The sequence below is a fragment of the Rana temporaria genome, chromosome 2, assembly GCF_905171775.1.
Source record: "Rana temporaria chromosome 2, aRanTem1.1, whole genome shotgun sequence".
NCBI classification, from domain to species: domain Eukaryota; kingdom Metazoa; phylum Chordata; class Amphibia; order Anura; family Ranidae; genus Rana; species Rana temporaria.
In genome coordinates this window covers 213,556,227-213,578,567 of record NC_053490.1, presented here as the reverse complement: position 1 = coordinate 213,578,567, position 22,341 = coordinate 213,556,227, and the positions used below count along the sequence as shown (strand labels likewise).

The 22,341-nt window shown below is 44.5% G+C and overlaps 1 protein-coding gene across 2 annotated transcripts in view; it reads right to left on the bottom strand.

Moving 5' to 3' along the window:
* The window catches only part of TGFBRAP1 (transforming growth factor beta receptor associated protein 1), a 43,545-nt gene extending 21,424 nt beyond the window's left edge, over window positions 1-22,121 (bottom strand). For both annotated transcript variants that reach the window (XM_040336399.1, XM_040336400.1), the window contains exons 1-6: window positions 22,031-22,121; window positions 14,295-15,032; window positions 10,648-10,842; window positions 7,713-7,867; window positions 6,583-6,665; window positions 4,274-4,615 (exon numbers count right to left, since the gene is read on the bottom strand). In XM_040336399.1, the coding sequence (XP_040192333.1) occupies window positions 4,274-4,615; window positions 6,583-6,665; window positions 7,713-7,867; window positions 10,648-10,842; window positions 14,295-15,003 (1,484 nt within the window). In that variant the 5' untranslated portion in view covers window positions 15,004-15,032; window positions 22,031-22,121. The remainder of the gene's footprint in view (window positions 1-4,273; window positions 4,616-6,582; window positions 6,666-7,712; window positions 7,868-10,647; window positions 10,843-14,294; window positions 15,033-22,030) is intronic.
* Between the last annotated feature and the right edge of the window lie 220 nt (window positions 22,122-22,341).

Sequence of the window (22,341 nt, the reverse complement as noted above, 5' to 3'; positions counted from 1 at the left end):
TTTTACGGTTCTGTGTACCGCTGAGTTTAGATCGGCCACTGACCGGTCTACTACCAATAGGTCGTCTAGATAGGCTACTATGGATATGCCTTGAGACCTTAGATAGGCTAACAGTGGAGCCAATACTTTTGTGAAAACACGAGGAGCGGTGGCCAGACCAAAAGGTAAGGCCACGAACTGGAAGTGGCGCTGATTTACCGCGAAGCGAAGCAGCTTCTGATGGTCGAGAAAGATAGGAACGTGCAAGTATGCGTCCTTTATATCGATGGACGCTAGTAGTTCCCCTCCTTGCAGGGAGGCCACCACTGACCTGATCGATTCCATCCGGAATGATTGGACCCTTAGGAACTTGTTTAAGGCCTTGAGGTCCAGGATGGGTCTTACATCCCCGTTTGGTTTGGGGACGGTGAAGAGATTGGAATAAAACCCCAAACCTTGTTCTTCCACTGGCAGCTCTCTGATTACCCCTTGGGATAACAGATGATCTAAGGCCAATGCTAAGGACCTTCTTTTGCCGAGGTCCTTTGGGACGTTCGAGGTTAAGAAGCGCGGCGGAGGAAATTCGCTCAACTCCAGCTTGTAGCCCCCGGAGACCGTAGAGAGGACCCACCTGTCTTGGATCCTGTCTAGCCAAGCCTCCGCAAACAGCTGAAGCCTTCCCCCCACCCGGGTGAGTGAGGGAGAACCTTCATAATGCTGACTTAGTTGCTGGCTTGGCCTGTGGCTTACGGTTCCAAGGCTTTTTGGAAGCCCGAGGCTGGCCCTGTGGCTTCCCACCTGCATTGAATCGTCCAGGAGGCCGTCGGAACTGCCTGGTACCGGAAGTACTAGGGATAGGAGAGGAGGATCGCTTAAAGGAGGGGGGACCCCTAAACCTTTTCTTTACTGGCAACAGTGTACTTTTGCCACTGGAAATTTTCTGAATGTAAGCATCCAGATCTTCCCCAAACAAACGCTCTCCATGAAAGGGAAACCCCGCCAGTAATTTTTTACACGGGGCTTCAGCAGACCAGTTCTTCAGCCAGAGTAACCTGCGCATATGAACTAGCGAGAGAGTGAGACGTGAGGACTGCTGAATGGAGTCCTTAATAGCATCTATGGCAAAACATAATGCTCTGGGAAACTCAGCCAAATTCTGGGCCTGTTGTGCCGGCAATTCCTTTAAGACCCCTTTAAACTGGTCCTTCAAGGCCTGGCAAATCCCAATAGCCGCAATTGCAGGCTGGGTTATTCCTCTCGCCGAAGCAAAAGAGGTTTTTAATAAAGTCTCTAATCTCTTGTCTGTCGGATCTTTGAATACCAGAACATTGTCTACTGGACAGGTCAAAGATTTGTTTACGCAGGACACAGCTGCGTCAACCTTGGGGATGGCCCATTTTTTAGTGAATTGTTCCTCCATGGGGTATAAAACCGAAAACTTCTTAGGAGGAAGAAAATATCTATCTGGATGTTCCCAATCCTTGTAGATAAGCCCTTCCAGCAGGGGGTGAACCGGGAAGGAATAATTAGCTTGAGGAGCTTTTAAGGAGCCTAAAGATGAGACTGCACTTGAAGCTGGCTCTGAAAGTGGCAACTTGAAGGCCGAACGGACCATTTCAGTGAGTGACTGGACCAACAATTTTTTCGGATTGCGACGCCGAAAAGGGTTCTCCCAAAGTGGAATCCTCAGAGTCCACTACTTCCAGCTGACCTTCTGCCAGATCTCCAGAGGGTAAATCAACCTCTTCTGAGGATGCATGCCCCAAATCGAGGGACTCCTCAGAGGGAGAGGGGGACCTTGTGCGTTTTTCCCTTGAGAGAGAGGATGCAATCAAGGTCGCTAATCTCTGCTCCAGACCCCCCATAGCTGAGGCCAGAGCCTCCTGTGTCACAAAAACTGGAGCAAGTGGGACAAGGGCAGAACAGGCATCTGACAGCCCTGATGGTTCACCCTGGGCCTCCTTCAATTTTTCAGGAGAGGAAGCAGCCGTAGGAGCATGCCCGAGATCCTCTGAGCCAGATGGCGATCCCTTTGCTTTTTTGCTTCTAGTCCCTGAGCCTTTAGCCATGATAAAGCTGAGGTACTCACAATAGTTGCAACTACTTGCGAACCTATAGACCAGCACTGACGCTGCTATTTGATGGTTGGCAAGGTGCAGAGCCCACTATGCGCCTTAAGCAAATGTCACTGTCCACCACCAGTACTAAATACTGAAGTATGTGCACAAGATCTCTGTGTCCACCGTCAGCCAGAACCAGTTAGGTGGACTGGAGCATATAAGGACTAGGTGTATCACCTGACCTGCTCTGTCCTGTAATCTCAAGTCTCATAGAGAACAGCTGAGATAGACCCCCTGCGCGCATGCGCACGCGCGCGCCGCTGTTAGGCGTGCACCACGAGGCTACGCGCGCACATGTCGTCACACGCATCTCACGGAGCACGCCGCGCACATTCGTGCGCATCGAAGCAGCGTACAAAAAATTCATTTGTGCGCGCGCGTGCGCCTAAGACACATCAATGTCGCGCGCGCATGACGCTACGCGCTCATGCATGAGGATGGAACACCACAGCTCCATGTGAGAACCAGGTAAGCCAAGTGAAGCCAAACATTTTGGACAACTTTTTTCTGCTTTTAACCTGCACAGGAGGGGCTAACTACCTGACTAGAGATACCCCTCCTCCCCACAACACACAGGACCATATAGGAGAAGCACAGACAGTTAGCTTTAGGCAAACATAATGGCTCAAATAAAGGAAGGTTACTCCTAGGACCAAGTCCTGAAGCACCTTCACTTACCTGATCCAACGCTGCAGGACTCTGCATAACAGACAGTCCAATCTTCACCCATCACGGAGAGCAGCGTCTATAGACCTTCAGGGACCGGGGTCCATGGACAGGAACACCACACCCCTGGACCCATATCGGACCCATATCGCACCCTGTCAGTAAACTTTTGGTATTAGGAAATTGACCAAAGTACTGAATAACCAGGATCCAGCTCTCAAAGAGAAGCATTACAGGCCAAACCCCGTTCTTCTTAACCGGGGCCCGGGTACCGTCCACTTTGGCTCAGAAGCACTTTGGACGGATCCGGATTTCATGGAGGCTTTTTACATCCAATATGGATCCCTCCAGTGGAGCTCCTTGGAGCACATGTTCACTCGTGACCAACACCTTAGACACTGGCAAAAAACTGAGGCACTCCCGGTATGGGAGGGGTTATATAGGGGAGGGAACTTCTTGCCTTAAGGGCGTGCCAGTGTCCACACCTGAAGGTACTCTCTATAACCCACATAGTAATTACTATGCTTCTCTGTGTCCCGTGATGTACGATAAAGAAAACCCTATTTTTCTTCCGTCTGGCGGAACGGATCGGATGCAGACGGACAGACGGTCCGTCTGCATCCGATCCCCCATAGGGGAGAGCGGAGCAGAGACAGGGCGGTCTCTGCACTGTGTGCGGGGACCGCCCTATCCGCCGACAGCTCAGCGGGGATGACGGATGATCCCCGCTGAGCTTTGGCAGACACACGGAGCGGACACAGAAACGGTCCGCTCCGTGTGAAAGGACCCTTAAGAAACAATGACCTACACCAGGTATTCGGTCAGTAAAGTTGACGTTGCCAACTTCCTGGCAGGCTTGTTTCCAGACCAGTGATTCTCTATGCAGTAAAGACCTAAAAGCTTTAACCTTTACAACTGAGTGAGCAAAGAAGCTCCCATACTTCTATTCTGCCAGCTTCCCTGTATTTCTTCTTTAAACCAGAAATGGACTACAACATGTTATAAATGCACAGTAAAGTCAAATTCTGTATCAACTATCTGAATGTACTGCATTTTTGTATAAAAATTTTAATGTTTACATATTTGTGGATGTTATAATAAGCCCTTATTCCATGTATGTAATGTATATTCTGGTCTACTGGTACTCTATAATGTGTGCACAAGGCTTCCACAGATCCTTATCACTGCCACTAAGCTCAGGTTCACACTGGACTACGGGAATGAAGCCGTGCGAGTTCAGCTGAACTCGCACAATTTCACACCTGCGTGTCAGTCCTAATGTTTACAGAGACATCGGTGCAGTTTCTGCACAGATGTCAATGTAAATCGCAGGCCGAAATCACAAAAAGTAGTACAGGAACTACTTTTTAAAATCGTTGTACGATTTAAAATGACCCAACAAGACGGATAGCTGTAGACATTAGGTTTAAGGAATTTAGGGTGAAAAAGCTGTATTAAAATGTGTATCTTGGAAGTCACATGACTGCACATCTACTTAAATCACTCACTTTTTGTGTTTTTCCAGCCATGCTGCACTATCTCCCACTTCACAAGAATTGTCCGACACCAGCAGATCAAGTAGGCTCTCATGATCTGCCTCTGCATAAAGTTTCAGTAAGGCCGTGTCCACATCCTGCTGATAGCCATTAGCCACCTCGGTGCTGCGGATTTCACTTAAATAAGACATGAGGAAACGTTTGCACTTTGAAACCTTCTCCTGGTCTCCTCGGGTGAGCTGGTTAAGATCGGCATATTCGTGCAGAGGAGGATGTGCACGGATAAATCCAGAGGATGATGGCAGCAGGAGGGGATAGAGAGAAATCAACTCCCGGATATCCAAGTGACTAGTTCTACAATGACCAAAACAAATCAGTTACAAAACTGTATACAATAGTCAGGAAAATATTTGTATATTTCATGATGAGAAAGAAAACTAAAATATAATACAGAACTTCTTGTGAAAAAAAAAAATACTACATAAGATGGCACATAAAGAGATTCAGAACCATGTCATACATATTTAGTTTTTTTATTTAATGTGCACATTTGTAACTATTATTTTTCAGACAATATAACTTTAATTAACATGAACCTAATTGTTAAAGCGGAACTTAAGTCCTGCTATAAAAGACAGTTACATTCAAGGCATGCCGTGAAAGATGACCATCACAGTTGCTTGTGCTTAACTGAACTGTCAAACCATCAAATAGCTAACATCATAACTGATCACATGTGCAGCACCACGACAACTGCAGATCAACTTGGGTATATTCAGCATGTAATACTCTGTAAAGGGGGTGTCCCTGATGCTCTCTTGCCTAGTCCATAGTGATGCAGGCACCTTCTGGTAGCTGTGCCGTGCACGCTAATGAGCCTATGCATGTTGTTTTTTTTTGTTTTTAGGAGGGCGGTTATAGCTGGAGGGGAACTTGGGAGGCAGAGAAATAACATCACAAGTCTCTGATCCTAAGCCATGCCCATGGACTGGCAACATTAAAGGTATTGCAAAAAAGCTAGGGAAGAATTTTTTTTTTTAAGTAAAAACAACAATATGGTTTTGGTTAATATAGTATAAGCTATTAAATGGTGCTAGAGAGTTTACTTATTTTAATGGAAGTTTACAGCCACTTTAGAAGCCCTATGAACATGTGCAAGTAAATTTATAGCTTTTTTTGCCCCTTAGGAAGCCCAGATACTCCATACAGTTGCCCATAGACATGAGTGTCTGTGTGTGGATGTATTGCCAGAAAGCATAAAGTCTGTGTTCTGGAAATACATCCACATGCTATACACAAGTAGTTGTGTATACCTGTTCATGCTACTCATGTCTATGGGAGGCTGCATGCAGTACCTGGGCTTCCCAGGCACGGGAAAAAAAAAAAACCCAGAACTTCAAGTTGTTGTCTCCAATATGCCCAGTTGTACGAACCCTTAAATACAAAAGCATTACTTTTGGTCATGCTATGAGTTTTGGAAAATGAAGATAAACTCAAATAATGCCTTCACAATTTCTCTCTATAATCTACCGTATTTTTCGCTCTATAAGACGCACCTGACCATAAGACGCACCTAGGTTTTAGAGGAGGAAAACAAGAAAAAAATATTCTGAACCAAATGGTGTACTAAAATATTTGCTGCGGACATGGACAGGGACCAGGGACTGCGGACACGGACTGTTGTTGGCTGTTGTCAGCTATCAAGACCGACCGCCCGAGCATAGCTGAGAACAGCCGAAGTGAGCTGAGCAGGGAAGAGCACAGCCGAAGTGAACCGAGCGGGGACCGCCCCTCTTCCTGTGCAGCATATTTCCGAGCCCAGCTGAGCCAGGACCCACCCCTCCCGCCCGAGGAAACTAAGCCGAGCCCAGGTAAATGGGGACCCCCCCAGGACATTCACTGTATGCGGCATAATGGGCGACCGTCGGAACATGTGGGGGGGCTTTTTTTTTAGTGCGGGGGGGGGGGGTGGCGCCGGCAGTGACAGGGGGGTGTTGCCAGCGGCGGCGGGGGGGCAGTGCCTGATGTATATTCGGACCATAAGACGCAGACACATTTTCACCCATATTTTTTGGAGAAAAAAGTGCGTCTTATGGTCCGAAAAATACGGTATATGTCCTGTACAGTATGTTTTCATTATTGTATTGTTTGATCCAAACAAAATAAAAAATGCATATACCCAAATGTGCTACAACCTCATTCGAACAAATTCTCATATGAGCATGGATATAACCATGTATACACCAGTGCATACTTTTTAACATAGTAATGCAGTTAATTCAAATAGAAATCTGAGAACAAACGGATATAAAAAGATTTACCTGAATAATTCTTTTGCTTCTAAAAACTGAAGCTGAGCAAACTGTATAAATCCAGCCTGTTGCAGGATTCTTCTGTGCATAACCTGTAGAAAAATATTATTGTTTGTGATTTACATACTAGTAGATTAAGCTTATCCTTGGCAAAGCCAGAAAGGTCTACATTTACGGCTTACAACTCTCGCAACAGAGCCGACATACCAGAAACATTCCCAATGTAATACAGCAACTACTATAATGTGGCCCTTCAACTACCATAACTAGTTAAAAGCGTAACTTCAATAATTTTTTCATCTTTCCATTTATTAAACTGCAGCCAGACTCAGTGGAGGGAGATTTCTGCAGCATATTTGGCAAGTACAGAATCACAGTATATATAAAAGAATATGCAAAGTGGTTGGAGGGAAGCTTTAGAATGGCAAAGATGTTTTTTTTTTTTACAAACTATGTGAGCAGACTGCAGTTCCTCTTTAAACATAACTAAATGCAAAAAAGAAGCATGGTAATATTCTCTTTCCAATAATGTTTTACTCCAATACAGGGATCTCCAAACTTCCTAAACAAAGGGAAATGTATTGTCCTTTCAGACTTTAGGGGGGCTGGACTAAGGCCAGTGAAAAACAATGCCCTATCTTTGGTGCCATTGGAAGAAATGGTGCCCCATTGTTAGTGTCAGTGGGAGAAATAGAGGCCCATCGTTGGTATCAATGAAAGGAATCTGGCCCCATCATTGGTATTAATGGAAGGAACTGTGCCCCTATGGGTGGCATGAGTGGGAGAAATTGTGCCCTTTTGAAGGTGTCAGTTGGGGGGGGGGCCAATTGTTGGTGTCAGCGACAGGAAATATGCCACACTGTTGGTGTCAGTGGATGGAACAGTGACCCAAGGGCTGGATAAAGGCAAGCAAGGTGCTGCATCCGCCCCCCTGGGCGGCAGTTTGGAGACCGCTGCTGTAATGTATTATTGCACAAAGATTTTACGGTAATTTATTACAGATATATAACTGAGATGCATTTAGACCTGTTTAGATCCATTCTATTACAACACACATGCTTCCTTCTCTTAACGACTGCAGTGGTTTTAAGCAGCATGTAGTTTGTCTATATTTTAGAAATTAAAGTTTAAAAGCACACCTGAAATTTCTCCTTTGGAATATTGCGCCGTGCTCCTTTAGTTAGAACAAGTGCTTCTTCTACCCTCTGGTTTGATAGTAGATCCTGAATCTGTTTCTCCAAAGGTAAGGGAATTAAAACATACACACCATTTGTAGTTGCTACAATCACACGCCCTGTAAAACATGCAAAAATAATCATTAAAAAAAAAAAAAAAAAACACACAATACTTAATTGACCCTGTCTCTAACAGAAAAAAAAAAAAAGTTACAGCAGCAGTAAATTTGCCATGGGGCAGTCGTTTAGCGGTTAAACAATACAGAAAAGAATGATGTGCGACACCTACACAGCACACTAACTGATGCCAATGGTCTAAACTGATTTTAAAACAAGTTTTGGGGGAGGGGGGGGGGGTTAAACAGTGTCAGCCATGTGCAATCCTGCAACATGACTTCCTCTGTAATCATTTATCAGTATTCTGCTACTGTGAATCTCTACATTATATCCACCCAAACTAAAAAAGTTTGTCTAAAATTCAATCTATGCTATTATTCCACTGTCCTGTTGTCTGCTATGTCCACTCTTATCACTAAGGCTATGTGCATATATATGCTGTTGAACTGTTCCCAGGCATTTCCTGTTCTGATAAAAGGAAGGAAACAAGCAAATGCTGACAATATGTAAAAAACAAAAAGATAAAAAAAAAAAATATGAATATTAGAGATGTCCATATTTTTGACTCTGTCTATTCTTTATTTTTTTCTATCACTGAATCCCATTAGGAAAGCAACAGACAAGAAAATGTCTTATTGGCGTCCATTCAGTGATTATTCCAATTGCTCACGTACACTGCAACATTTCCGGTAGAGTTCATTAAGTTTGTTTATAGTGCTGACTGATTGAGTTTCCCTGCGATTGATGAAACTCTGTTCACAAGAAATGGATAAAAACATGGGATTCCATGCAAAAGTCAACACCACAATCTTACTTATACGTTCCCCATTTATGTCCCTAGTTTGCAAGCATCTTCACTGTCCACAGTAAAGAACAAAATCCCTCTCTGCCATTGTGTTAATGGCACAGAGCTGTCTGATGTAACATAGCCTAGAGAGGTGCCTAGTGCTCACCACCCCAATCCGATTGCAGTTTTGAAGAGGATTACAATAAGACAATAATAAGACATATTATGGTACAGGTTAGTTGTATGCAAAAATACAATTATAGTTTAATATATATATATATATATATATATATATATATATATATATACACACACACACACACACACATATACACACACACACACACACACACACACACATATACACACACACACACACACACACACACACACTATTTTTTGGCTGTATAGAGCAAAAGCAGGAGTAGGGGGGATACGTTTTTTCATCAAACTCCCAAAGACCTTTAAAGCTCAATGAATATTCAAATGCTAACTGCTCTCCAACATGAAACAACCATAACATTTCAAGTGAAGCTGCCATTTACATAACTGTGTAGAAAGATACATAAATTATAATTCATTTTCTGCAGCCAGTGACTTGAATGAATGCAGCAGACATGTATAATAGGCGCATCCAGGGATTTACACCCATGCATACGTTTATGCAACTATGGCATATACCTGTTTACAACCATTAATTACTATAATATTCTGTGTCTCCCTGGGTGCCAAAATACGACCACAATTGAAAGTGGTTCTAAAAATCGAAAGGTTTTTTACCCTAATGCGTTCTCTGCATTCAAGTAAAAAACGCCCCACTACTTGTCCTACCCACCACCATCTCTAAACACTTAATTTACTTCTGTCCCCACTTCAGCGCTGTTTTAGCTGTAGCATCGTTCCCTTCACTTCATGTTTTCACAGGTAACATAGCCATAGACTCCAGGGGACTGCCAGTAGAGCAGGGAAGGGACCTCTCTATGCACTGTCATTGCACAGACCACGCAAGTATGACCTCTTTCTTATTTAAAAAATAAATAAAATAAAAACATCCTTTATTATCACTTTAGGCTGTACGACTGGCTTCATGCGCCTGTGCATGCAAGGTCTTAGGGCCATCATATTCTGGAATATTATAAATACATAGAACAGTTTTTTATTACTAGGGTTGCACTGGTACCGATACTATTATCCTTGCCGATACAGAGCATTTGTACTTGTGCAAATGCTCCAATGTATAATTCGATACCTCCCAGCAGGAGGTAGAACACACAGAGCCAGAGGAGGACACAGGGGACAGTCGGGGTGATCGGTGCAGTAGTGGGGGGAGTTACAAGCGCCGATCTCCCCGTGCGGCTTTCAATGAAGCAGGTGACAGACGCTTCTCCTCCTCTCCCTTCTGCGGCTGTCAGCTGCTTTATTGAAAGCTATACAGGGAGATCGATGCTTGTAACTGCACCCACCGCACCGATCACCCTCGACTGTCCTGTGTCCTCCTCTGGCCCGGTCCTTGTCCCAGATCTGTCAGGATGGGCAGCGGAGGAAGGAGCAGTGATCACTGACTGTCTGTTCATAACTGAGCATCGTAAACTGTGTTTACAATGCTTCAGTTTATGAATGGACAGGAGCCTCTGTCTCCTGTCCATTCATCATCAAGGCTGAGGCTGCTGAGAAAGGGAATCTGTCCTCGGTCCCTTTCTCTGTCTCAAAGGAGAGATATCAGACATATCTTATCAGAGCCACTCCCCAACAGGGCTGATAAAAAAAAAAAACTACTGTTTGTCCGAGCCTGATCAGTGCCGCATATTACTGCCTCCTCATCAGTGCCCATCAGTTTTGCATATTAGTGCCACTGTCACACGACATTAAAAAAAAGTTTTGGTATTAGGGAGTAAAAAAAATAAAAAAAGTATCTGTACTTATACTTAAAAAAAGTGGAGTCGGTGCAACCCTAGTTTTTACTCTATATCACAAACCCCAATTCACAACCAGTACCTTCAAAATCTTGCAGAATAACTCCTTCTTTAAAGGGCAGACTTTGTTTCTGCTGTTGGTCCAGCATGCTGTGCACTGTGATGAATTCTTCATCTAAAGCCAGCACATAAGGGAAAGACACTGCAGCTCCAATTACATTCTCAGACCATCGAACTGGGGCACGCTGGGAGATCCCGGCTACTGTGGCAAACATCCCTGCCAAAACAACAAAGGCTGTTAACAGTTTGCAAAATGTAAGCAAAAATACCAGTACTAGCAAAATGCATAACAATTATACTAGCAATATATTTTTTTAAATCGGCACTGCGCTAATTTTACCCGTAACTATGGGGTTCTGCCATAAAAAAAAAAAAAAAACACAGACCCAATAATAATATTTCTTTTTTTAATCAAAATTTCTTCATCAATTAAGGCCAATATGTATTCGGCAACATATTTTGGTTAAAAATACCAAAAAGGCTATATTACACAAAAGTTATAGCGTCTACAATCTATAGGACATTTTTAATAATTTTTTCTTTGCATTATTTTTTTACTAGTAATGGCGGGGATCAGCGACTTATAGCGGGATGGTGATATTGTGGTGGACAAATCGGACACCTAACTGACACTTTTTGGAGGACCAAAGACACTAATACAGGGATCAGTGCTAACAATATGCACTGTCACTGTACTAATGACACTGGCAAGGAAGGGGTTAACATCAAGGGCGATCAAAGGGTTAAATGTATGGTTGTGCTTACTCACTGTGGGGGGGGGGGGGTACTTTGACTAAGGGAAGGCAAACATCCATGATCCTGCTTAGCAGGAACAATACCTTCCCCTCTGACAGAACAGCAGTCTGCCTTGTTTACATAGGTAGATTGCCATTCTGCCTGTGTAAGCGGCGGGCGCCGGCAGACATTGAGACCGTGGTACCCAGCACTGGGCACCCGCAGTGTATAATCACAGTGGGAGCAGGTCGCCGGTGGCGTGCAAGCCCCAGACCCAGAAGTGTCAGATCACGTGATCTGGCACAGAGCTGCCATCCTGCCACAGTAAATATCAAGTGGGTGGGCCATAAGTGGTAAAGCAAGTTTTTTTTTTTTTGAGATAAAGGTTTTACATGAATAAAAGCTGATCGTTGTAAGCACTCCCTGTCAGTGGTAAATGGTTTGTCTTAACTGATACACTAGCAGGACAGCATGTTCTGTTGAAAAAGAACAGACTTACTAGCTGGATCACCAAGTGAAAATTAAAGAAAGAGTGATCTAACATCTAAGAAATTGGTAAGCTGCAATATAATAAACGTTCGTTTTTGGGGTTCATAGTACTTTCATGCATTTCAGGAGCCCTGACTTATAAACTTTATGCTAGCATTTATTTTTTGGGGTGTGGGGCTTCTCCTAAAACCCATATCATAGCAGCGCACACAATCAGACATATCATTTTGCATCTTAAAATAAAGTTTAGGTTCTGGGTTTAGGACACATTCAGACTTGTAAGACCTGCAAAGTTGAACCGACTTTGGAGTGCACCCTTGATGCTACTTTGGAAGGGTGCAACTTGGATATGACTTTGGCTTTAACCAGAGATAATAGACAACTGTGCCACACAAGTTACAGTGTATAACATTAAGGTAGGACTTTCATGCAACTTCTGGAGGAGTTAACATTGAAGTCTATGGCCCTCAAGTTACATAAAAGTCAGACCAAAGTAGTGCATGAACTACTTAGAAGTTGCTGCAACTTTAAGTTGCGCATATATGAACGAACGGTTATCATTGTAAAACATGGGGGAACGACTTGTCATGCAACTTGATGTCCATAGTTGCATGACAAGTCGCACAAGTGTGAATGGAGCCTGAATGACACTTCAAGCCACACCCATTTTATTGGCCTTATCCACTTTCTAACCACTCCCATGTGTATGACGGTCCAGAAAAGCCGGTTAGGCTACCTAAGCAAGCTATAGTACGTTTACAAGACACATTTGAGTTGAAAGTACTGCCTAAGATGGCCATAGGTGGATGGAAATTCAGCTGGGTCAGCAGAGACTGGCCAAATTTTCGATTGATGTGTGGCCGCTAACCATTGACTTCTGTCGAACAGGCTTGTTGGAAGATTTTTCTCAATCAGCGGCTGCAGCCGCAGAATGGGTATGTTAGCAACAGGGCCTATTTTTAATAACAATATGTTAAAGTAGATCTCATAACTTTTTTCTGGGAATCCATCAATATATTGCACTACTTTTTTCCTATACCGTTGCATCTCATTGCTTACGATCTCCTAGTCTCTTTGCAGCCACTTTCGGTCTACATCTATGCATTCCAGTGATGGCTGCTTGCCATTTCCCATGCCAGTTTTTCTGATGGTGACAACAGTAGATCATGCCTGCATAATGTGTGTGGAAATGACCACTTGTAGTCTCTACAATCCACGGAACAGCGTGCTAATGTAGAAGCACAGTTGTGACAGAGCATCGTCACCCTATACCAGCAGCTTCTGCACAAGGGCTTACATGGCACAATAACTACAGTTTTTGTTTTTTATGAAAGCTTCAGTTTTTAAAATATTGAATATAAATTTTGAAATTACATTAACATGTTAAATATTTTATGACATTTTAGCCTTTGAGCTTACATCTATTTTAAGTAAATTTCTATCACCTTTACAACAGCCCAGTAAAGTAAAAATAATTAATCAAATACAATAGGACATACTGGAGGTTGAGTTACTAAAACTGGGGCGTGCAAAATGCATAGAAACCAATCAGATTTCGGGATTTTTTTTGTCAAAGCTTTTTGCAGGTTAAAAAAAAGAAAAAAAAAAAAGAAAACGTGCATTTATTATTTTTTGTAGTTGGAGCCTGTGAAGCATTGCACCAGAGATCAGAAGATCACGGATGCCATGCAGACCTCCTGCACATGGTTAGGCTGCTTTCACACTGAGGCGTGCGGTGACGGTATAGCCGCGCTATTTGTAGCGCGGCTATACCGTCGTATTTACCGCGATATTCGGGCGCTAGCGGTGAGGTTTTAACCCCCGCTAGCGGCCAAAAAAGGTTTAATACCGCGCTTTCTCATTGATTTCAATGGGAGGGCGCGGTATAGGAGCGGTGAACACACCGCTCCTATACCGCGGTAAAGATGCGGCTAGCAGGACTTTTGGTGCGCTCCTGCTAGCGCACCGCTTCAATGTGAAAGCCTTCGGGCTTTCACATTGAACACTACAGGGCAGGTTTTTCATGCGGTATAGCAGCGCTATTTTTAGCGCTGTACCGCATGAAAAATGCCCCAGTGTGCAAGGGGCCTAAGTGTATCTGTGTGACTGTACATCCAATACACATAAGCCGATGCCCCCTGACAGGAAGATGAACTACCACAGCGATCCATATGCAGTGGCTGCAGCACTGGGAATATGTTACATGTTCCACCCTAAGATTGGGTGGAACACGCAACATGTTCCCAAAGGTGAACCTATCCTTTAATTGAACACGCTGAAGTTAAAATCTGATTGGCTACCATGCACAGATGCATTCGATTTTGCACTCTCTCGTTTGAGTAAATCACTATGTTTCATTAACAAAAAAAAAATAAAACATTACTTGATATGATAATACAACCATTCATTTCAATCTAAAGAGAAACATCTATTCAGTGTACCCACCTAATCCTCCAGGCCCTGCCAACAGAAACTCCTCTCTGCTGATTCTCTTAATAATTGGTCTTTTCTGCTCGCTGGGATAAGGAAAGAGATCCTGGCAATGCCCTGTATTATAATTTAGGATGACATAACGACTGCTGAGCGCCAGGCACAGATAATATCCATCAGCAGCAAGAGAACATGGCTGTTCAGGCGTAGCCACTTCTCGAACTATCTGTACCCGCTCCTGTCCCACGCTGAAGATCTGCACTGTGCGTTTCTTGGAGGAGATCAAGCAAACCTCTACACTGAACGGGTCTCCGCTTACTGGATTCTCATTTAGGGTAAAGCTGAGAACACCCCTGATCTTAGTCCCTGGTACTGGCTCCAGAGAGTCACTGCACAGCAAGAAAATCGTATTATCACACAGCACAAGTAACCGGCCAAGGGCGGAGGAGGCTCTTAAGTCACATATTGGTTTCTTTACACCTAGCTGTCTCTGGTTTTGTCGGCTGGTAGTAAAACTAGTGTTAGGATAATCTGACTGCTGACCCAGAGGAAGTCCAGCTGACTCTGTGCCATTTTCTTCCACCAGCAGAAGATGGTGAATGCAGCCATCACTGCTGCCAATGTACAGATCATGTCCAGAGCACTCCAAGCACTCAATCTGTATCCCAGCAGGTAGGTGATCCTTCCCAGATGCACACACCAATCTGAATGCCTGCACACTCATGGCCAAGGAGGGGAGAGCCCCAGGGCGTCCTGTAAAGTTAAAAGGAAACACAATCAGAAAAAAAAATTCATAGTCACAAAATGTCATCTTTGCACATTGATTGGGAAAATGCAGGGCTTGTGGAATCCTTTCAAAGCAGACACAAAGAGAGGAGACCAAAGTAATACTTTAACATTTAAAAATGAATGTCTCACAACTTAGCAGTCATGTCTTCACAAGGACACAAGAACAAATCTCTAACAGGGACACAATAGGAACAAATGTTTTTTTGTGTTCCTAAGGAGATTTTTTTCTCACTTCCTGCCACAGTAACAGCATTGTGGCCAGGATAGAAAAGCGAAGTCCCCTAAAGAGGACACAGAAGGTAAAAACTGACATTATTATTATTATATTATGGATAACCATTCACCACAATATTCATAACTAAATAAAAGAGTTTGGGGCTCTAGATATAATTTAAAGTGGAAATGAAGGTGTTAACAAAAGATTGCAAGCAGGCAGGCTTTCCAAGGAAGAGACATGCAATGTCCCTTCTGCAATAAAATACTCCTACCTGCCTGCTCAAATTCTTCTGTGGTATGTAACCAAGCTGGACATGTGCAGCTCTGCTTACATCGCTGGCATGTGCCAGGATGAGTGTATGCACAGGAGTTACATCTGACCCAACCACTTGGGATGACCAGCACCCAGGGAAAAGATGGCGATGAGGGACCCAGGCCGTTAGAGAGGAGACAAGTTTAGTTCCGCTTTAAAGCAGAAGTAAACCCATCGATTTAACAGTTTCAAAAAACACATTTCTCATTAATGTGGTTCAATTAGCACAACTCAATGATGTACATAGACCCTAAGAAAAATAAAGACAACAGAATATTTACCATCCCTTTAACTTAAAGTGGATGTAAACCCAAACTTTATTTTTATTTTTTTATGTCACAATGTAGAGTATAATATTTCCTATCATCTGTGCCCAGTCTTGCCACACAGGGTTAATCCAGCTCTGAGCAATCATCTTTTATTATTCAGTGAAATACAACAGACTTCCAGATAAAACCAAAGTCCTTGCCTCTGAAAAAAGTGCACAATTCACATCCCCTCCCCTGTGTTTTGATTAAATGTTTTCAAAATATGGGGTGAGTCACAGTTCAGTGCCATGAGAAAATGCAACAGCCATCAGAATATACATAGAGCTGGAGGGAAGAGGGGAGGGGGATGTGAATTAAGCACTTTTTACAGAAGCTGTGTATGTCTGCAAGCTAGTGCACGAGATATGTAAATAACCTGTGACTCAAGCAAGGACTTTGGTTTTTATCTGGAAGTCTCTTTTATTTCCCTGAACAATAAAAAAGAGGATTGCTCAGAGCTGGATTAACTCTGTGTGGCAAGACTGGGCACAGATGATAGGAAATCTTATTCTGTACATTGTGACATCATTTTGGGTTTACATCCACTTTAAGCAATCAAATATTTTCACATTTCAGCTTTCAACATTATGTCAGGAAAACCAGAGCCAGATTATGTATACGGCAGTGTGGACAGGAGCCTAGGTCCCAATGGGTACCCAGGCAGTCCAGCTACAAGCTTTATGCTCTGACATGGGGAATATCCCAACTGGTCAAATCTGTGCACCTGCCCACCACTTCACAAGGGAGGGTGAATATTTTTTTTGCCAATTCTCTCTCATGTGACATACTATGGCAGAACAGACAATGAAGATGGGCAGCTTCTTGGATCCCATTACAATCCTTATAAATGCAATCTAGGGGGTGGAGAGACAACTCTGCCACCTTGCTCTAATCCATCTCTGCAGTAAACCTACATTAGGCAGCATAGCACGTGATAACAGTGGCAAACAATCCTTGTGTACATAGCTTACATGAGCCAATGGTTACTGCACTGTTGAAAGATTTAACATGATGGAAAAACAATCTTTAATAAAACAAACAAACTCATTCCTCATGCCAGCAAGTTAAAATGAAACTATGGAATCTAGAAACATAGGTCACATCGTGAAGTAAGATCCTTAGAGGTTTTTTTTAGTTTGTTTTAATTGATACCCCATTACAAGTTTCTGTGAAGTATTTGTACATAAGTTGCACTGGAGATTCTTTTTTTTTTTAACAATAAATAAAAAACAAAAAACAAACACAAAACAAAAACAAACACAGCCAACAAATGTATGGAACACCTTGCACTCACTAAAAGCAACGTGTGTAATAAATCTGCCAGGCTTGATCTTAAAATTGTTTGTTCATGGATACACAGATCAAGCCTGGTAGATTTGTTACACAGTTACAGGCATTCATTGTTTAGCACATGCAAGAGGTGCCATGCATACATTTCCTGCCTTTTTAGGTTGATTACAAAGAGTCAGCAGATTCCTCATTTTCCTCTACTAACAGAGAAGAGATCAGCCGCAGCCACATACTACTACCCATGTACAACTTAACGGACATGAAATTAACAATACATCTCAGCTTGTTGGCTTCAAAGGATACAGTTTTGTGTCTGTTTTTTGTTTATTCTGTCTATTAAAGTTTTACAAATTTAGAGTCAAATATGTTTTTATTATGTTTAACAGAATAAAATAACTTAAAGCGGGAGTTCACCCGAAAAAAAAAATTTAACATTAGATTGATGCTCATTTTGTCAAGGGGAATCGGGTGTTTTTTTTTTTAAATCGAAGCAGTACTTACCGTTTTAGAGAGCGATCTTCTCCGCCGCTTCCGGGTGTGGTCTTCGGGACTAGGCGTTCCTATTTGATTGACAGGCTTCCAACGGTCGCATACATCGCGTCACGAGTAGCCGAAAGTCGGTGCGTCTCTATACGGCTCCTGCGCACCGACGTTCGGCTACTTTCGGAAAATCGTGACGCGATGTATGCGACCGTTGGAAGCATGTCAATCAAATAGGAACGCCCAGTCCCGCAGCCCATACCCGGAAGCGGCGGAGAACATCGCTCTCTAAAACGGTAAGTACTGCTTCGATTTAAAAAAAACACCCGATTCCCCTTGACAAAACGAGCCTCAATCTAATGTTAAAAATGTACTTTTTGGGTGAACCTCCACTTTAAGTAATTAATGACCAGATGTTTAATACAGAAGGCATTACAATGCAAGTCACGTATCTAGTACACTTTATGATACAATCCCAGGTGAAGAACTAACTTATAGATGTCTTTCAGGTGGTTAAAACGGGTAAGTATTGCAGGGATAACTATTAGAGTTGGGGAGTAAAACATCTGGGTGTGGGGCTCCCCTCCCGCAGACCCCAACAACCAACGGCCAGGGTTGTCGGGAAGAGGCCCTGTCCTCATCAACATGGGGACAGGTGCTTTGGGGTGGGGGGGCCACAGGGCACCCCCCTGCCCCAAAGCACTGACCCCCCATGTTGAGGGCATGCGGGCTGGCACGGTTAAGGAGGGCGCTCGCCTGTCCCCACCCCTTTCCTGACCGGCCAGGCCGCTGCTCGGATACGGGTCTGGTATGGATTTTGGGCCCCCCCCCCCACGCCGGTTTTTCGGCGCAGGGGGTGTCTCCTTAAAATCCATAGCAGACCCAAGGGCCTGGTATGCTCCTGTAGGGGGGACCCATGCCGGTTTTTAGTTGAAATTTGGCGTGGAGTTCCCCCTCAAGATTCATACTAGACACAGTGCTTGGTATTGGCAGGGATCCAAGTCGGATCCCCGTTCAATATCGTGCCGCGGGTAAACGCAACCGCAGCTAAAAGCACTGTACAAATGCAGCTGATCGCTGTGCCTGGAGTCTTGAATTCCAGCAAAACATAAACATGCTTTTAGCTGCGGTAAAACTGCCGTTCGTCTGAAAGGGGCCTTACAGTTCCACCAAATGTGAAAGCCGCATCTCCAACACGAGGGAGGTACGGTCGGAAATATTTTGTGTAGAGATTGAGAGTCCCTGTACCACCAGGAGAGGAGTTTCACATTTTGTGAAGCCGCTGAATTGCTTTTACAGGTGGTGCAAAGGATGAGGGCCCCCGTCGCCTCTCTGGTCCCTGTGGGGAGCCCGCCACCCGATTCCGACAATTACGCCGGATTACAATAGAGATGAACGGAGACCGGATCGTCTCTGATCACCTCTATGGTCTAGGACAGGAATCTCAAAACTATGACCCTCCAGCTGTTGCAGAACTACATGTCCCACAGGGCTTTGTAAAACTCTGACATTCACAGACATGACAAGTCATTTAAGGCTAAGTGTAGTTCCTGAACAACTGGAGGGCCATAGTTTGGATACCGGAAGCGCCAAGAATTTTTGTCACTTGCGGTTTTGCAGATGTATACTCACAAACTGCAACATCAAATAGGTACATCAAAGAATGCTCTAAACCAGGCATCTCAAACTGGTGGCCCTCCAGATGTTGAGAAACTACAAGTCCCATCATGCCTCTGCCTGTGAGAGTCATGGTTGTAACTGTCAGCCTTGCAATGCCTCATGGGACTTTTACTTTCGCAACAGCTGGAGGGCCGCCAGTTTGAGACCCCTGCTCTAAACAGTCTAGTCCACTGGACAATCATGAGAAGATGTTCTAAATGGCTGACCCGTTTTGAGGGCAGATCAACCCTCTAAATATTTTTGCATAAAATTTGCTGTCTCTGAGGAAGTTGATGCGCCTCCAAAAGTCCCAAGTTTTCCAATTTTTGTGACCACAATTAAACAGCTCTATCCTAATAAATAGAGATGGGCACGGGCGTGTTCAGTATCTTAGTCCCAACCCTCCTGCCCGATCTGGCCAGGAAGCCGACAATGCACACAGCCAATCACAGGCAGCGAGACATTTCCTGATCTGTGCAGCTGCGGAAACGTCTCACTGTCTGCAATTGCCCGTGTGCAGTGACAGCTTCCTGGCCGGATTGGGCAGGTGGGTTGGGACTAAGATACTGAACACGCCCAATGTCTACCAACAAATGAAAGCCAAGAAGTAAGGCTGCTTTCACATTGGGCAGTGGAGGCGCGGTGACGGTATAGCCGCGCTATTTGTAGCACCGCTATACCGTCGTATTTACCGCGATATTCGGGCGGTAGCAATGCGGTTTTAACCCCCGCTAGCGGCCGAAAAAGGGTTAATACCGCCCGCAATGCGCCTCTGCAGAGGCGCATTGCGGGCGGTATTACCGCGGTTTCCCATTGATTTCAATGGGAAGGCACGTTATAGGAGCGATAAACACCCCGCTCCTATACCGCTCCAAAGATGCGGCTAGCAGGACTTTTGGAGTGGTCCTGCTACCGCACCGCTTCAGTGTGAAAGCCTTCGGGCTTTCACATTGAAGCCTGCAGGGCATGATTTTTGATGTGGTATAGCAGCGCTATTTTTAGCGCTGTACCGCATGAAAAACGCCTCAATGTGAAAGGGGCCTAAAGGGGAGGTTTGGGAGCTCATAGAAGATATTACAAGGAGCACAGTAAGAAACATGACAAATAGAATAAAGGACTATTAGGTAGTGGATGTGTATTGTTTATGTTTGGAGAATGTTTGGGGTACCCCAGGGTTCTGTGCTGGGACCAATCCCATTTAACTTATTCATTAACGACCTGGATTCGGAAAACTGTTTAATCTCTGGACGATATTAAGCTAAGCATGGCAATAACTTCTATGCAGGATGTGAAAACCTTGCAAGAAGATCTAAACAAATTAATGGGGTGGGCAACTACATCGCAAACGAGATTAAAGCGGTGGTTCCCCCTTAAAAATAACATTTTTTTATTCCACTGCCCCCCCACATTCCATCACGATTAATGCTCTTAATATTTTTTTCCTGCTGTACATACCTGGGTACAGCATCTTCACCCGTGCATCCGGGTTGCGAGTCCCGTGGGAGTGGGCGTTCCTCACAGGCTGTTGATTGACGTTTTCCCCAAAAACGAGCTCCCCCCCCCGCCGCGTAAGCCGCGTCACGGTTGGCGAAAGGAGCCGAACGGCGAGTCGGCGCTATACTGCGCATGCGCATCGCCGTTCGGCTCCTTTCGCCAATCGTGACGCGGCTTACGCGACGGGGGGAGAGCTCGTTTTTGGGCAAAACGTCAATCAACAGCCTGTGAGGAACGCCCACTCCCACGGGACTCGCAACCCGGATGCACGGGTGAAGATCCTGTACCCAGGTATGTACAGCAGGAAAAAAATATTAAGAGCATTAATCGTGATGGAATGTGGGGGAGCAGTGGAATAAAAAAAAGTTGTTTTTAAGGGGGAACCACCGCTTTAATGTAGAAACATTTTAAATGATGCATTCGGGTGCCAAAAATATGAATACAATCTAATCACTAGGGGGAGAAACTCTGGGGCAATCAATGATGGGAAAGGACCCTGGGGGTCCTAGTAGATGATAGGCTCAGCACTGGCATGCAATGCCAAGCTGCTGCCAACAAAGTCAATATAATATTGGCGTGCATTAAAAAGGGGATTAACTCCAGAGATAAAACGATAATTCTTCCACTCTACAAGACTCTGGTCCAGCCGCACCTACAGTATGCTGTCCAGTTCTGGGCACCAGTCCTCAGGAAGAATGTACTGGAAAAGGAGCGAGTACAGAGAAGGGCAACAAAGATAATAAAGGGACTGGAGGATATTAGTTATGCGTCAGTCCTAATGATGACCCCCTATGCATGTCACCAGCAGTGTGGTTGTCACCGAGGCTGAGCTCATTGCAGCATAGCAAAAGGCTGTTCCTTCAATGGCTGTTCTTCATTGGCTGTCCTAATGAAAAGTCCCACCAGCAATTCCTTCCCCACTAGCAGAAGCTGTCATAGTGTTGTGGGTGAGGCAGAGCCATTCGCCCCTATAGGAAGAAGCCAAGTGGATGGTGAGGGTAGCTTGGCTTCTAAGGCGAATCATTTCCTATGCACACAGGACATACATAGACTCCCCTCCTATAGGAATCACTAGACACATACAACTTCCTATGAATGCGGACACTAGACTGCCCTGTACACAGGGACATAGACGACACACACACACCCGGGGAAAGGTTCCCTGTGTACAGGTATGCAGGGGAAGGGGTGGGGGTCAGTACCTGCTTATGCTCTGGCAGCCCTGGGCCTCCTCTCTGCCACGGTCACGTGCCACCGACAGGGGGCGGGCTCAGGACACACATGACGCGTCGCCCTTACTCTAGCGCACACCATGTGACATGTCAGCGAGGCCGCTTCCGCCATATTTTGTTTGGGTATCACAACGTAAAGCGTGCAATAGAAAAATACACCAAGGCGGCACACTTGGGAATCCACCCATTACTCGTTTTATGGAACAGCCTTTTGTTTATTTCCGTTCAATGAAACAATAGCTTTATCAAAAACCCACCAAGGCTTTCTAACATACCCTCGC